Genomic DNA, 15189 nt, shown 5'->3' with positions numbered 1-15189 from the left:
TTTTGAACCAGCAAACTGAATCAAATGGTTGTCTTATAGAATGAAAATAATCTGTCAAATGTTATTATTTGTAATTCTCCTTTTCTATTTATTACTTAGTAATTACTTTTTGGGATGTAGATTATGTTTTTGTAGATTTTTAATGGGGCATCAGACCTGTAATCCAGGGTTGCAGATGTGATACCTGCCCAGAAAGAACAGCCCAGGTTGGTTGCCTGGGTGTGTCTTTGGGAAGGTACTTAAGCTCCCATTTCCTCAGCATGATATAGCCAGTGATGTGTTGAATGTTGTTACCACCCCAACCCCACTAAAAATATCATTCAAATGTTATAGGGGGAGATAGTGACTACTATTTCTGATAGAGAGATTAAAATACCTTCAATTCTTAATTACCTGGTATAATCCACTTCTGTTTTTAATTTATGTAAAATGGTTCGCTTTCACACACTAATAAAATTCTAACAGTCAAGCGCCAGGATTTTGCTGATCATAAAAAATAAACCTCATTTGCAATCTTGTTAAAATAAATCTTTTCAGGAATTACTTTGATACGAAACAAACAATGTGGGTGCAAGAGTATTACAATACATTGGGTGCATGACTATTCCAAGTTGGTCAAGAGCCATAACTGTCACAAAAAAGTAGTTAAAATCTGGCCATAATCAGTCTCCTCTAAAACATGCTGAGGAGAATTTTATAAGCAAATGTGGCTTAAATTAAATTAAAATAGGTGATTGATACAGTGTTCAGACATCATTGAAATGCTTCAGTGTTCCAGGGACCATAACTCTGTACAATAGCAAAATCTCATCAGTGTTAATGTCATCTGAGACATTGATTAGATAAAGCTTCACAGCCAGTTCATTTCAAAGCAATGCTAGAGTGATCATATTGCAGCTGAATGACTGTTCTGTGCATTTCAGGGGCTATAACTCTGTCAATTAAAGGTGGGTAATCTTCAAATCCATGCAAGATCTTGTTGACCAAAAACTTCACTATAATATAAATTTGAATGGAACTCACACAAAAAATGTGAATGCTAGTGTTGACAAGCTGTAGCAATGCTCATTCTTAGTTGATCAAGGGACATAAATTTGTCCAATTCTGAGATCTTGCTGAGGTGAAGTTTCACAGCCAGTTTGAATGAAATCAAATAACAAATGTTCACAAGCCAGTGCAATGTCTAAGTCAAAGACCATTAAAATAACCTGTGAGTTTAATTGAAACTAAGTGAAAAGTATAAATGCTATTGCTTACAAGCCATTGGAATTACAATTCCAAGACAATCAAGGGTCATAATTTATAGAAATACAGGCCAATTTTGCTCTTCATCAAACTCTTCTGGGCACTTGTTGAACTAAAGCTTCAAGGCACATTTGGTTTAAATCAAATGAAAACTTTGGTTACTGTAGTGTTCGTAAGACTGTGCATTAGCTATGCCAGTGCTTAGATGCTCAGGGGCCATAACTCTAAGAAATATGTGCAAAATGTGCTCATCAGTGAGGTTGTCTGAGCTCTTTGTGTGATGAAATTTCAAGGCAGATTAGGTTGAAATTTAGTTATAAATATGGAAGCTAGAGAGTTCACAACGTTGTGCATTAGTAATGCCTACATGAAGATAATCAAGGCCCACAACTCTGCAAAGAGTGCACAGAATTTGCTCATCATCGAACTCTTCCAAGCTATTATGGAGTGTGAAGAAGAAACTGAAAAGCAAATTTGGTTAAGATATATTAATAATATAGATGCTGTAGCATTCACATGGTGGATGGATGGACGTTAGAATGACAGAGACCATTTCATCCAGAACCATTCTTAGTTGACCTGACCAGATGGCTAAGTGTGCATCATATCATTTTAAATTTGGTCAGTGAATGCCAATCTATCATCCATATGGTCACCATTACTGAAAACAGAGAAACCATTAAAGGACCTCTCAAAAGCCAAACAACATAAATTTACTTAATTTGACAAAAACATTCTGGCATAGAAGCTTTCATGTTAATGAAAATGATGCTGATTTGCTATAAAATATTACAGATCATTCCTGAAAATAGAAGAAGAAAAAATTAATTGTCTTTTCAAATTTCTCTCAATAGATTTTGACCAAACAGAAAGCATCATGGCAAAAAAGGCTATTAAAGTTTATACAGATGATGCTGATCCCCCATCCAGTTCAACAGTCTTTATCAAAATACAAGAAAATCAACTTTAAATTACATTTTCTCAGAAACTGCTCAGCAGAATTTGAAACAAATTTGACAGCATTTAGGTTTAGGAGTTTTCAAATTTATACAAATAAAACTGATAAGCCATCAAATATGGCTGCTAGTACTAAAACTATAAAATTCTTTAAATCAACAAAATTTGACTAATGTTTTAAAGAAAGCATCATCAAGTGATGAGCTTTCAAGTTTGTTCAAATGATAGCAAACCTTCCAACAAATATGGATGTTGTTATTAAAATAGAAAAACTTCTTGTAACTTCTTCTGATTGCCTGACAGAATTTGACCAAATCTGACAGAAAGTGTCCTAGCAAGAAAGCCTTTCAGATGCATCCAAATGATGCTGATCTGCCATCAAATATGGGTGTCATTACTAAAGTAATTAAAGTTATTTTAAAACTACATAGCAGAAACTGACCAACTTTAGCATAAAGCATTCTAGTACAGTGCTCATTTAAATGGATGAGAATGGAAAAGGTACATAGAGAAACCTTGAACAGTTTTTCATAACATATGCTACCATGCAACCAACATTGGAAGAAATTTTTACAGAAAGCACCTTACTGACCCAAATTTTTTCATCAATTTCTTGTTTTTTTGGCTATTAGGCAGATGTCAGCCAGGTTAACAATCCCAGGTCCACTTTGAGCTCATTTTCTTCTTTCTTGTTTGGTGACCATGAACTTTGACCCCAAAATCAATAGGGTCTTTGTCTCGGTTGCAAGCCAAGCTAAAATTTTGGTCATGGTTTGTAACATTTGTAGAAACCATTTCCTTTTTGGAGTCTCTGCCCTGCCCCCTTTCTGACATTGACCTGTGAACTTCAAAATCAATTGGTGTCTTGTGTCAGATGCAAGCCATCTGGAAAATTTGGTTAAAGGCGTGTGGTAGAAAGCAAAAGTAGTTTTTAAGCAATCATTTTTCCTCCATTCAGTCCTTGCACACTTGACTTTTGATCTAAAATGAAAAGGTGCCTTCTTTGTCCCAGATGCATGCTATCCACAAATATTGGTCATATTAGGTTGAAAAAAAAAATCAGTGTATTGTGTACAAACCATTCGTTCCTCTTGGAATCACTGTGGCCTTGACCTTTTCACCCCACTCCACTAAGATCAGTGGATGTCTTTTTAATCTCAAATGGAATCCATTTACAACCCTAGCATAGAAGATACATTCTTGTATGGAAACAGTTTGCCTTCTTTCATTTTTGTGACCTTAACATTTTTGGCCAAGTTACTTAAAAAGTTTAGTCACGGTTGGTGGCAGAGAACTCAAGTTATTGTGTGGAAATGAAATAGGGAATGAAACAGACAGATGGACATATGGAAATAGAGAAATAAAATACAGATGGACAGACATTTGCTCCACCTAATGACAGGCATATAATAATCATATGCAGTATTGGTAGGCATTTGACAGGTTGTACAGTTAATTATTTAGGACATCTTTACTAGCCAAGATTCCAATAACCCTATCTACACCTTGGCATACTGAGAAGATATTTCTGTGCTTCAGGTCTGAATTTCATTGGATATGGAAGCAAGCCACTGCATCCAATCAAAATTAAGTTGTTCAATTTTGAACACTGTTCCTACATGATCGATACAAGGGGAGCACACAACTTGAATGGACTGATAAATAAGCAATTTTCCAGTACTGGTCCGTGTTTGCACATATAGCTATCACTCAGATAGGGTTGTTCAGCCGTGGACCTCATGTGATGTCATGAATCACTACCTCATACCTATAAAAAAATGTGGCCCCAGCTTTGGACAAACATTACAATATTGTGGCTCAGTACCATTACGTATCACTGACAGAAGATGATGTTCCTGCTGGAAAATTACCTTATGCTTTGATAGAAAATCACTCGTGGTGCAGCTGAAATGATGGATACAGTGCAGAGATCTCAGCATCAGTGGAAATCTAAGTGATTTGATCAAAAGGTATGTAAAGTTCAGTTTGTATATACTGCATGTATTTTATGCTTCCAATAGAACAGTTAAGTAGAACGTGCAGTGTGCCTATATAATGTCATCCTAAAACAACAACAAAATAAGTAAATAGACCACTAAAGCATCATTACAATTTCTCTCTAAGTGTAAGAGGTGAATTGATTTGTAAAAAAAAACTGTGCTTGTATTGAAAATCAGAGCAGCAATGCATGATATCGCCCCCCCCTTCCAGTTCATTAGCCCGCAGATGCAAAATATTATTATCTTTTAATCAGCCATGAGAACAAAGACATGTGACCTAATAATCTCTTTATCACTCCAAGCCATTATGTGCCTGTATCATTTCTGTATCAAAGGGCAATTCAATGATGAATTAGTTTGTTCTGTAATATGGGGTACTTGTTTCTGTCAGTTAAGTTCACAGGGTTTTTCTGAGGTGTGGCATGAAAATTATATTTTAAATGGTTATTTTGTGTTACTCTATTATTATTATTGTTGTTGTTGTTATTATTATTATTATTCATCTATCTTTGCAGGGCCAGACAAAAAATAGAAGCAGGAAACAGTCAGTCCATTTCTATATCTGTTGATGGTGGTCAATGGCATGATCTCAGACTGAAGAAACTTCAAGAGACTGAGGCACAGCACCAAGACAGACCTAAAGCTTCTATTCCCCCTATCACAGGATGGAATATTTTTTCCTTCAGTTGATCTTCTTAAGCATTTTAATGCAGGACATGTGCATCATCACATTATAGAACCAGTGCAGTTTACATGACAAACCCAAAATACTGATGGGAATGAGAACGATGATGATGTGCAGGACTTACATACAGCTAAACCTTTAAATAGAGGAAGAAACTATTTTAAAAGTGGCCATGTACAGTTAATGAAAGACTGCGAGAAGAATGTTATATATTATTTAAAAGCAAAAGTCATGGCTTCTTACGTAATGAGCACTATGTATGATACAATGGTACAAATTTCTAAAGACAGTGGGTTTGTTAGAGATTCCTCCTGTATGTGCATTGCATCTTCAATGGGCAGATGTAACCATGTTTGTGCACTTCTTTTTGCAATGCTGGACTATATTGAAAAGAGTGGAACTGATGCTCAATCATGTACATCAAAATACTATCAATGGAGCAAGAAACGTAAAAGATATAAGGACCCAAAGTGTGTGTCAGATGTGAATTATGAAAATATCAAGAAACGAAAAGTCAGTGATGTCATACGGTGTGATCCAACACCAGCATACAGTCAGCGAACTCCTCTGAAAGCTGTCACAGATCTGTTAAATGCTATTGGAAACAACTCTAAGTCATCATCAGAAAATATGTGGCAGTCTGTCCTTTATAGGCAATATGCAGATTATAAACTAGATGCGAAATCAAAAGCACTTCTGTGTGAAAAAAGGAGTGCTCTTCTCCAAAACATTTTGTTACCTAGCAGCCCTTACCCACAGGAAATTGTAAAGGAGTAGGGAAGTGCTGAATGGTATTTGGAGAGGCACATTAGGGTCACAGCCTCAGTGAGTTAGACTGTGTCAACAGCAAGCAACCCACGACTAATACAAATACAAATTCAGCTTGTTCCATTATAAATAAAATTTTGTGGGAAGAGAAGTCTTTAAAGTCTTGTGCAATGTTATATGGAATAGAGAATGAAAAATAAATGCATTCTTAGATTATTTGACTAAATCTAGAATGGAAACTGATGGATTTTCTGCAGTGAAAACAGGATTATGGGTCAATTCAAAGTACCCAGAACTTGCTTGTAGTCCTGATGGATTAGTTTTAGATCCTGGAAAAGAAAATAAGTATGGCCTGCTTGAAATAAAATGTCCACAGATTCTTCAGGGAAAAGATATTAGGAATTTTGATGAACAGTTATTCAAGAATCAACAAAGTGGCTTGTGTCCGTGAAGATCCAATGGGCATGTTGAGTTAAGAAAAAAAATCACACATATTACTTTCAAATTCAAAAAACACAACTTGGTATAATGGGACTTTAATGGTGTGACTTTGTGGTATGGTCTGATATACATTTTGAAATAATAAGAGTACAATTTGACCCTGAATTTTGGGGATCACTTTCGGACAAGCTAATTTCGCTCCATCACAAATGGTTATGTCCAGAATTCTTTGACATGAGAATTCCAAGAAGGCTGATGCCAAAGAGTTCGTGATGAATGATCAGGACTGCAGATAATTCATTTCATTAGGAATAATCTTGATAGCAAGAGAAAGATAATGAATCAATCAATTTAATATTGTACAAGACGACTAATACAGAATTTTAAATAAGTATGTATTTGTGGGAAAATGTTTAATGAGGTAGAAGATGATATTTACATTGACATGTTTGTAATAGGCTAAAATTTGATTAAGACTATATTTTTGTTTTCAATCAAAGCATCATTATTGTTTCATAAAAGCTGCATGTTCCAAAATGTTGTATGATCTTTATAATTGACAAGTGTATTTTAGAACCTGACAATATATTTTCTATTGTGATTTATATGCCAATAAAATTAAATTGTACAAAATCAACATCAATAATGATTTTTCATTTCTCATTCATGGCTGCCTGTATATTATTGGAAGGTCATTGGCAGATAATCATTTAACAAGAGGTTCCTGGAAATTTACAAGACAACAAACAACATAAATGATTTGAGTTATTATTGGTTCCAGACTCAGTGGCATGGTCTTGTGTAATAAATAAAAGCTTTTCACTCTTTCAATTGCCTATTCCACATGAATTTGATGTTTAGCCACAACTTTGGTTAGTGCCTCCTCTTGTGCAGTGAAAACCTTCCTGTCCGTTAAAAAGGAAGGAATGATAAATTCAACTTGAATCTCATTAACAGTGTTCTTGATATTAAAGCCCCTATCTGCCATCACAACATCTCCAGGGTTCAACAAATTTTAAGAATCCAGATTTAAGTACAATTTCCTTGTCAGAAATGGACCCTTCAAAAACATTGCTTACATACATTATTGCACCATTGGGGGCAACAGCTATGAGTACTTTGTAAGTTGAATGGGCTTTATAGCTGGAATAGAGGTTTCCTTGTCTTTGAAAAATTGCTTGATCGCTGAACAAAAAATTCTGTGCAATCAGTTATACCTCTTACACTCTTTAATTTTTTAAAGGATCTGGGCATTTTTTCCTTCACACTGCATCTCTCTGCAAATATGAAATCCTTCAAGGGTAAAAACGGTGTACAAAAACTGGACCCGTGTTGTTATAATATTTGACACAGTAGCCTTACTAACACAAAATCTATAGGCTACGTCCTGATTAACAAGTCCAAGTTTAAGACGCATCATTGTCATTGTCATTAGTAAGGCATTTTTGGGTAACAGGCAACCATTTACACCAGAACTGACTTTTGATTTCTGCCTTTGCTGTACCAATATTTAAAATGAAGCTCCATTTTCAGCAGCTTATTCTCATTTTGTAACAATTTGTTCTCTATTCTTACACTAACATTATGCGTATCCTTATATGTCACTGTCTGGCATCCAACATCTTGTGTGCATGGCATTTCACTCAGAATGACACTGTCACATGTGCTGTTGTTATCGTGAGAGCTCGTCATAAGTGGGATGGTATCCAGTTGTCTTGGAGAGTCCACATCTGCAAGAGGCATCCCTGGGCTACAAGCCAAATCAAGCAGTGCTTGTGCTACATCCTGAGTGTCCAATTTCAGCTGCTTCTTAGTCAAATTTGTAAAGAAAAACAAATCAGTAAAAGAAGAAATGGGAGAGGGTCGGTGGTGCATGCTGAGGGTAGGTTTTTGTATGCTAAAACTTATTCTCAAGTACACACACACACACACACAAATCAGTGTGGGGTCCAATAATCCATGTCATACTCCAACTGCACAAGGTTATTACATCATCATGATAACTACAAAGTTTTGTGAATTCCATAAAGCAATTAAGGTAGAGTCATAAAAATTGATGACAAGAAAAAATGAATGGACAAATGAAAATTTAGTTGGGTATCACAATTTTCTTATATTAACTGGGTCTATTCGGAATGTAATTATGTGCATGTCAAAATGTTCCAATGAAACATAGTGAAACAAATTATGTAAATAGTATACACACTAGAATACACCCACCCACATTGCAGGATAATTTTATCACAAGACAAACGTCTTAATAACACATTCATATTCACATGCAGAGTTTCAATATGACAAGGTTATTTATTACACGTTTCTAAGGAAATGGTAGGTGCAGTAGCCTTGGTATGTGTTACCAACATGTACACATACATAAACACTTACCAGTATTAGCGTTAAAGTTGCAGGCGTAGGGTTGGGATGCTGCTCGCTGGGTCCATACCCATCAATGAAGTGGAGAGTACAAATAAAAGTGTCCTTTGTGACTTTTCAACATCAAAGTTTTCCCTTCAACAAGCTCTAACCCATCGACGACACCTGTCAGGATCTTTCTTTGGGTTAGGGAATGGAATGAAAGTAACTCTCTTCATGTAATCATTATTGACATATCTAGAGTCGCTACGGTAAATATCATAACAACAGTGTTTTACAACCATTATTTAAACATAAAAACAAATGTTATCACTTAGAATACGATGAAAACAACAAAAAGGATTAGTGAGGGCTGATTCTATGTTTGTCCAAAAAGAATATGGCAGATGGTGCAATGCTTAGCGGGTAAATGACATACAATATTGATAGCTGGCTAACAACCCTATACACCTGTAATAGCTTTGCTCTTGTACATAGTCATACTTTCGATGTTACACTTACAAAGTATCCATTTTAGGTTAATTGCAACCACTGTTTTTGGCTGATGTACAATGCATTACACTATTGGTTAGTTGGCATTACATACTAAGGGAGGCAACACATGAAATCCAATAGCTGTCACTAGGGCGAAGCACCAGTTTAGCTGTTTGATCCACCAAGGTGCAGATAGGATTGTTGGAATCTTGGCTAGCAAAGATGTATTTAGGATGCATTTCACTGAAATTAATTTTTTTTAAATCTCATGAAAATAATATAAAACATTCAAAACAGAAATAGTGGAAATCTGCATTTCTGCTAGACCATCTGTATTATTAAGTTGTGTGCTGATTTTGCTTTAGTATGCCTTGTTTTAAAACAGTAAAGCTTGGTAGACCTGTTGCCAGGTTATCCACTATACCAGGGGTTTCAAACATGCGGCCCAATGGCTGCATGTGACCCATCAAGCTGTATACTGTGGCCCACAAAATGAATGGTGTCACAAGGTGTCATGAGAGATAACAAAGATGGTGCAGCCATTGAGCCACAAAAAATACCCTCATGCAGCCTTCTGGGTGGTTTGAGTTTGAGACCCCTGCACTATGCAGTTAAATTTGACAGGACATTTTCTGCTGGTGACCTTACAAGGAAAGATATTTAAAACAGGACTATGTATTTGCAAAGTAGAAAGATGGTAATGGTGTATTTGGATCTATAAACATTAATATCTGAATTTGGTTCTTGTATTTAATTCTAGCTAAGAATATACAGTGCTCCAGTTCCAGACAGTGAAATTGATGACCATCTCCAGCTACTTACACTGAAACGACCTGTTATGAAAGGATATGCAAATGTTCACTTTGAGATGGAAGAGTCACCAGGGGCCACTACTTTAACCAACTCTGGGATCCTAAACATAGGTGGACAAATAAATGGAGCAACTTTTGTTGTGGTAAATTTTAGCACCAAATCTTTATTTGTAACTATTTTTAGTTTACTTGGATTATACGGGTAAAGTGAGTTTATGGTATTGCCCTTTGTCCATCATGCATATTAGCACCGTGTGTCATCCATTAATACGTTCATCTAAAACACTGCTCATCAGAATTAAGTCAAATTTCACAGGTGGCATCCTGGTATCAGTCTTTATCAAGTTTTTGCAAATGATGCTGATTCATCATCAGATATAATCACCATTACAAAAATGAGCAAAAAAACTTTAAACTTCTCATCACAAACCAGCCAACAGAAGTTGACATCTTGGCATGAAGGGCTTTCAAATCTGTATATATGATGATGCTTTGCCATTAAATATGACTGCTGTAACAAAAATAGAAGAAAAAAACATAAAAAGACTTTTGAAAACTGCTGAAAAGAATTTGACCAAATTTGACAGAAGGCACCCTGACATTAATTCTTTCATGGTTATACCTATCTGCCATCAGATAAAAAGAACAAACTTTAAATAAAGTTTTCTCAAAGACTGTTCCAAATAATTCAGACAAGTATGATAGACATCATCTTAGCATGACAGGCTTTTAAAATTTGCACCAATGATGCTTATCTGGCACCATCTATGGCTGCCATTACTAAGATAAGAAAACCACCTGACTGAATTCAACAAATTGATAGAAAGTATCTTGGAATGAAGCATTGGAACAAATTTACCAAGCTTCCTACTGACCCAGATTTCTTGTCCAACTGCTCTTGCAATTTTCTTTCAGGCAGATATCAGCCAGGTGAGTGATCTCAGGCCCACTTGACCTAGTTTTTATAAAAATGCATTTATGATACAGAATGAAAGATGAAACTTCATTGATGTCCCACAGACTTGTATCTAATCACCTCTGCCTCATATGCCATCTCATCGTATCAGTCTCTAATCCTCCATTTCTGTTTGCTATTAAGAGAAACCTCCTTATTATAAAAAGAACCCAGCTAATGCACGACATCCAAGCAAACCTAACATTATCATTTTGTTTTATAATTTTGTGGTGTTTGTTTTTGTAATCTTGTCATTCTATATGTTTTTATGTAGCATTGTAAAGCGCTTAGAGCTTCTAAAGATTAGGCACTATACTAAGTCCATATTATTATTATTATTATTAGTTTTATTAGGTGCATGAACTATGGTAAAATACTGGATTATAGTACAAAACAAATAATCAATGTCTAATGGATGTCATATCTTTGAAAAACGAAAAGTCTCAATCTGCTCAGGTGTAAACCTTATTAACACAGTTCCAATGTGCTGTTTCTTGACCAAGACAAGAGAGAGAGAGAGAGTTTCTTTCCAAGATTAAAGATAGCAGAATTAAGAGCAAGATTTGTGTACTTAAATTATCTATATCAAGAATGGAGCTTACCCATACATTGCTCCTTTATATGTGCCTTGTACCATCAAATTATATCAAGAATGGAGCTTACCCATACATTACTCCTTTATATGGTGCCTTGTACCATCAAATTATATCAAGAATGGAGCTTACCCATACATTACTCCTTTATATGGTGCAGTGTACCATCAAATTATCTATATCAAGAATGGAGCTTACCCATACATTACTCCTTTATATCGTGCAGTGTACCATCAAATTATCTATATCAAGAATGGAGCTTACCCATACATTACTCCTTTATATCGTGCAGTATACCATCAAATTATCTATATCAAGAATGGAGCTTACCCATACATTACTCCTTTATATCGTGCAGTATACCATCAAATTATCTATATCAAGAATGGAGCTTACCCATACATTACTCCTTTATATCGTGCAGTATACCATCAAATTATCTATATCAAGAATGGAGATTACCCATACATTACTCCTTTATATGGTGCAGTGTACCATCAAAAATTTTTGGCTCCCCAATCCAGAAATTTGGCTTATGAGCCTTCTGAAACAGAGGATCAGTCTAGAAATCCCATAGAAGATCTAGAGACACACAAGAGAGGTTGTTGAGTTCCATTTGTTTCGACATACAGTGGGTGCTCTATCAAAAAAATATATGCAAACATTTCTAAATCAACTATGTTTTCAAATATGTAAAGGCTCATTATCTTTCTAATGCTGATTCTCTATTACTTTATTTTCAGAGTTACCAAGCCTACAACCAGTTCAAGAATACTTATCCCAACAACAAGTAGTCACCTTTTTAACTATTTATAATGACCCTCCATGAAAAATAATATGGCTAATTCTTCATGGGATGCATCAAACCAGGAGCAGGATAAATTATGATCCATCACAAATAACTTGCATACTCAAAAGTGTTATAACTATAAACTACATTAAATTGTCTTCTTCCAATGTATGTGTTGACCATATAACACAGACTTTGTTAGGTAGTAATGTATTCATAGAAAACCAGTGTATGTATTGAATGTTAAACACACTCTGACTTTGTTAGGTAGTAATGTATTCATGGAATGCCAGTGTATGTATTCAATGTTAAACACAGGCCTTGTTAGGCAGTAATATATTCATGGAATGCCAATGTATGTATTGAATGTTAAACACACTCTGACTTTGTTAGGTTACATTGTATTCATGGAACACCAGTAAATAATCCAGTTATCTTCTTAAATTCAGTTCATCCATTACAGTTTTGGTAATCCAAATTAAATCATAAAATAACCATTTTGTATCCACCCTTTTCATGTAGTAGTTGTGACAGGAAGATTAATTATGCTTTACTATAATGCTAAGCACATTTTTTTAATAACAAAATTTCAGATATTTCCTGTTTATATGAATCTGTTGGTCAAGGAACCATACCAACCATAGGTACATTTTATCATTGCTCATTTTCTGTCTCGGGTAAAGAAAGAACTGTTTTCAGGATAGTTCAAAGGCATGCTACAAAACCATTCTTGGCTGTTTAATACAACTGTGATTAATAATAATAATAATAACAAGGCCCTCATACAAAGGAACTTATTTATTTTATCTGCATCTCTGAAGCCACTGGATATATTGGGTTTGGAAGAAGGAAATAGAGTGAGCATTTCTAATCACAACTGGAATACTATTCCAGAACAAAGTTCCAGAGTACTTGGATTCGTCTTTAATAGCTAATCATTTCAACTTCCTAGCTAAATTTTCCTTGCTTTCTTTCTGGATTGATATTAGTCCAAAATGCTCTTTTTTGATGATGTGCTAGCTTTGCTATGTTTTTATCATTTGAATTACCCCATACTGTAATACAGTAGTCTAAATATGTTTGTATGTAACTGTTATAAAATAGTTTTATGTGCCTTTCAGGGAGAAAATGTCTTATCCTAGTGAAAAGCCATAAACTTGAATTAATATTCTTACTGATATGTTTGATATGTTCAGTCCATGATAGGTTATTATCTACCAATACACTAATTAGTCTATCATGACAGACCATTTGAAAATTGTTATCCTTCCATGTCAGACATAGTTCATCATTATCAAGCTTGATTCTGTTTTTGCCGTGTTGAGATAAGTAATATTTTAGTTTTACCAGTATTTACCACCATGGCACTGCATGTGCACCAGTTGTCCAGTTTGTTTAGGGCATCCTGTAAAGAAATGTCCAGTTCATGCTTTGTTTTTTGGATGTCTGACAATGTTGTGTCATCTGCATAGAGATCTGTAGATGAAATTGAGTCCCTTAGTAAAAGTGGAAGGTCACTAATAAATAATATAAATAGTAATGGACATAGAATTGAACCTTGTCATACTCCATGTCTAACTGTTCTTGGTTCATACAGAACATTATTTATAAAAATGTGTTCTCTCAATAAAGTATGGAGTAAACCACCTAATTGTGCTTTCATCACATAGGTAAATTTTCAGTTTCGTCAAAAGGATTTCATGATCCACCATGTCAAAAACTTTCCTGAAATCAACAAATACAGATCCTATTATTCTACCTTGATCAAGTGCTTGAAGCCATTTATCAGTTAGGGAGATCAAGGCAGTCTCACAGGAATGTTTCTGTCTAAAGCCTAATTGATTAGGGTGTAACAGCAAGTGTTTGGTTAAATATGACATGAATGAGTCCTGGACATGTTTTTCAATCAATTCTGACAAGTTTGTTATTATTGAGATTGGCTGGTAGTTATCAGCATCATCTGTAGAACCAGATTTGTGAATAGGCATTACTTTTGCAGTTTTCCATATCTTGGGGACAGATGAGGTTGCAATGTTTAAATTGATTATGAATGTTATGCTATCTGAAATAGCTGAGGCAGAAGTTTTAATGAGTCATGGACCAATCTAATAGATCCTGTAGCTCTCTTGGTTTCAAGTTCAATGAGACATTTTTTGATAACATTTGTATACTGCTGGATTGCAAAACATACCTCCATAGGGATTTTGCTGCTTCAGCACTTTTTTAGTTCATTAAAGTTGTTTTCCATCACTGGTTCTCATAACTTTGTTGTAATGTTGATGAAAAAATCATTGAAAACATTTGCAATGTCAGTGTCATTAGTGACTAAGGTGTCATTTAACAAAGTGAGTGAATTTTGTTTGTCTGATCTTTGTGTTTACCCCCAATGAGTTCATTGAAGACATTCTAAATGGAGTTTGTGTTGCTCTTTTTGTTGTATCTGGGCTGCAGTACCTAGCTGCATACAGTAAACTTTCAAAATATGTTCTGATTTGATTTAGTGACCTTCCATTACTGGCATCATTTCCACCTGCTAAAATAATAATTTGGTTGTACATGTATTTGGTTTAGGTCAGTATTCATTATTCTGTCTGACTGTGATGTTGTTGATTTTTGCACCTCTAAGAGTCTGTATATCTGTTCTAAGAAGTCTCCTTGGTATTATGCACTTCAATATTGAGAAGCCAATTATAAGAGTCCTATCTTTTCAGGCTTGTGATTTCCTGTGTTGGATTAAGACTGCAATGTTTATACATGTAAATGGAGTTGGGGGGCCAAGTGGTCTAAAGTGTTCACTGTTCCAGATCACTGCTGTCTCACCTCTGTCTGCATTGGTTTGAGTGTCAGGCTTGGCTGACATGGGTACGTGAGAAAGCTTGCCAGTAGCTTCTCGTGGGTTGGTTGTTCTTCCTGGGGTTTTCCAGGGTTCTTCCTCCACCAGTTATACTGGCCGCCATGTATGGTCTATTTTGTGCTGAAAAATGGCGTTAAACCCTACAACAGCATCAACAACAACATGTAAATGGCATGTGACTATCCATGATGCAGGAACTACCCATTTCACTTAAATGATATATTTCAATTCTTACGACT

General features: G+C 35.3%; 1 protein-coding gene and 1 pseudogene across 1 annotated transcript in view; one reads left to right on the top strand and one right to left on the bottom strand.

The window, feature by feature from the left end:
* Positions 1-13636, top strand: part of LOC149785118 (uncharacterized) — a 205924-nt gene extending 192288 nt beyond the window's left edge. Inside the window, exons 58-59 of the mRNA XM_089978885.1 lie at positions 9707-9901; positions 12050-13636. Coding sequence (XP_089835011.1) covers positions 9707-9901; positions 12050-12100 — 246 coding nt within the window. The 3' untranslated portion in view covers positions 12101-13636. The remainder of the gene's footprint in view (positions 1-9706; positions 9902-12049) is intronic.
* Positions 6493-7839, bottom strand: LOC149785119 (uncharacterized; annotated as a pseudogene).
* Positions 13637-15189: the final 1553 nt, after the last annotated feature.

The sequence above is a fragment of the Sinohyriopsis cumingii genome, chromosome 13, assembly GCF_028554795.1.
Source record: "Sinohyriopsis cumingii isolate HCF-2022 chromosome 13, ASM2855479v2, whole genome shotgun sequence".
NCBI lineage: Eukaryota > Metazoa > Mollusca > Bivalvia > Unionida > Unionidae > Sinohyriopsis > Sinohyriopsis cumingii.
Note: the sequence above shows the minus strand (reverse complement) of the source record. Positions and strands in the feature narration are given on the sequence as shown.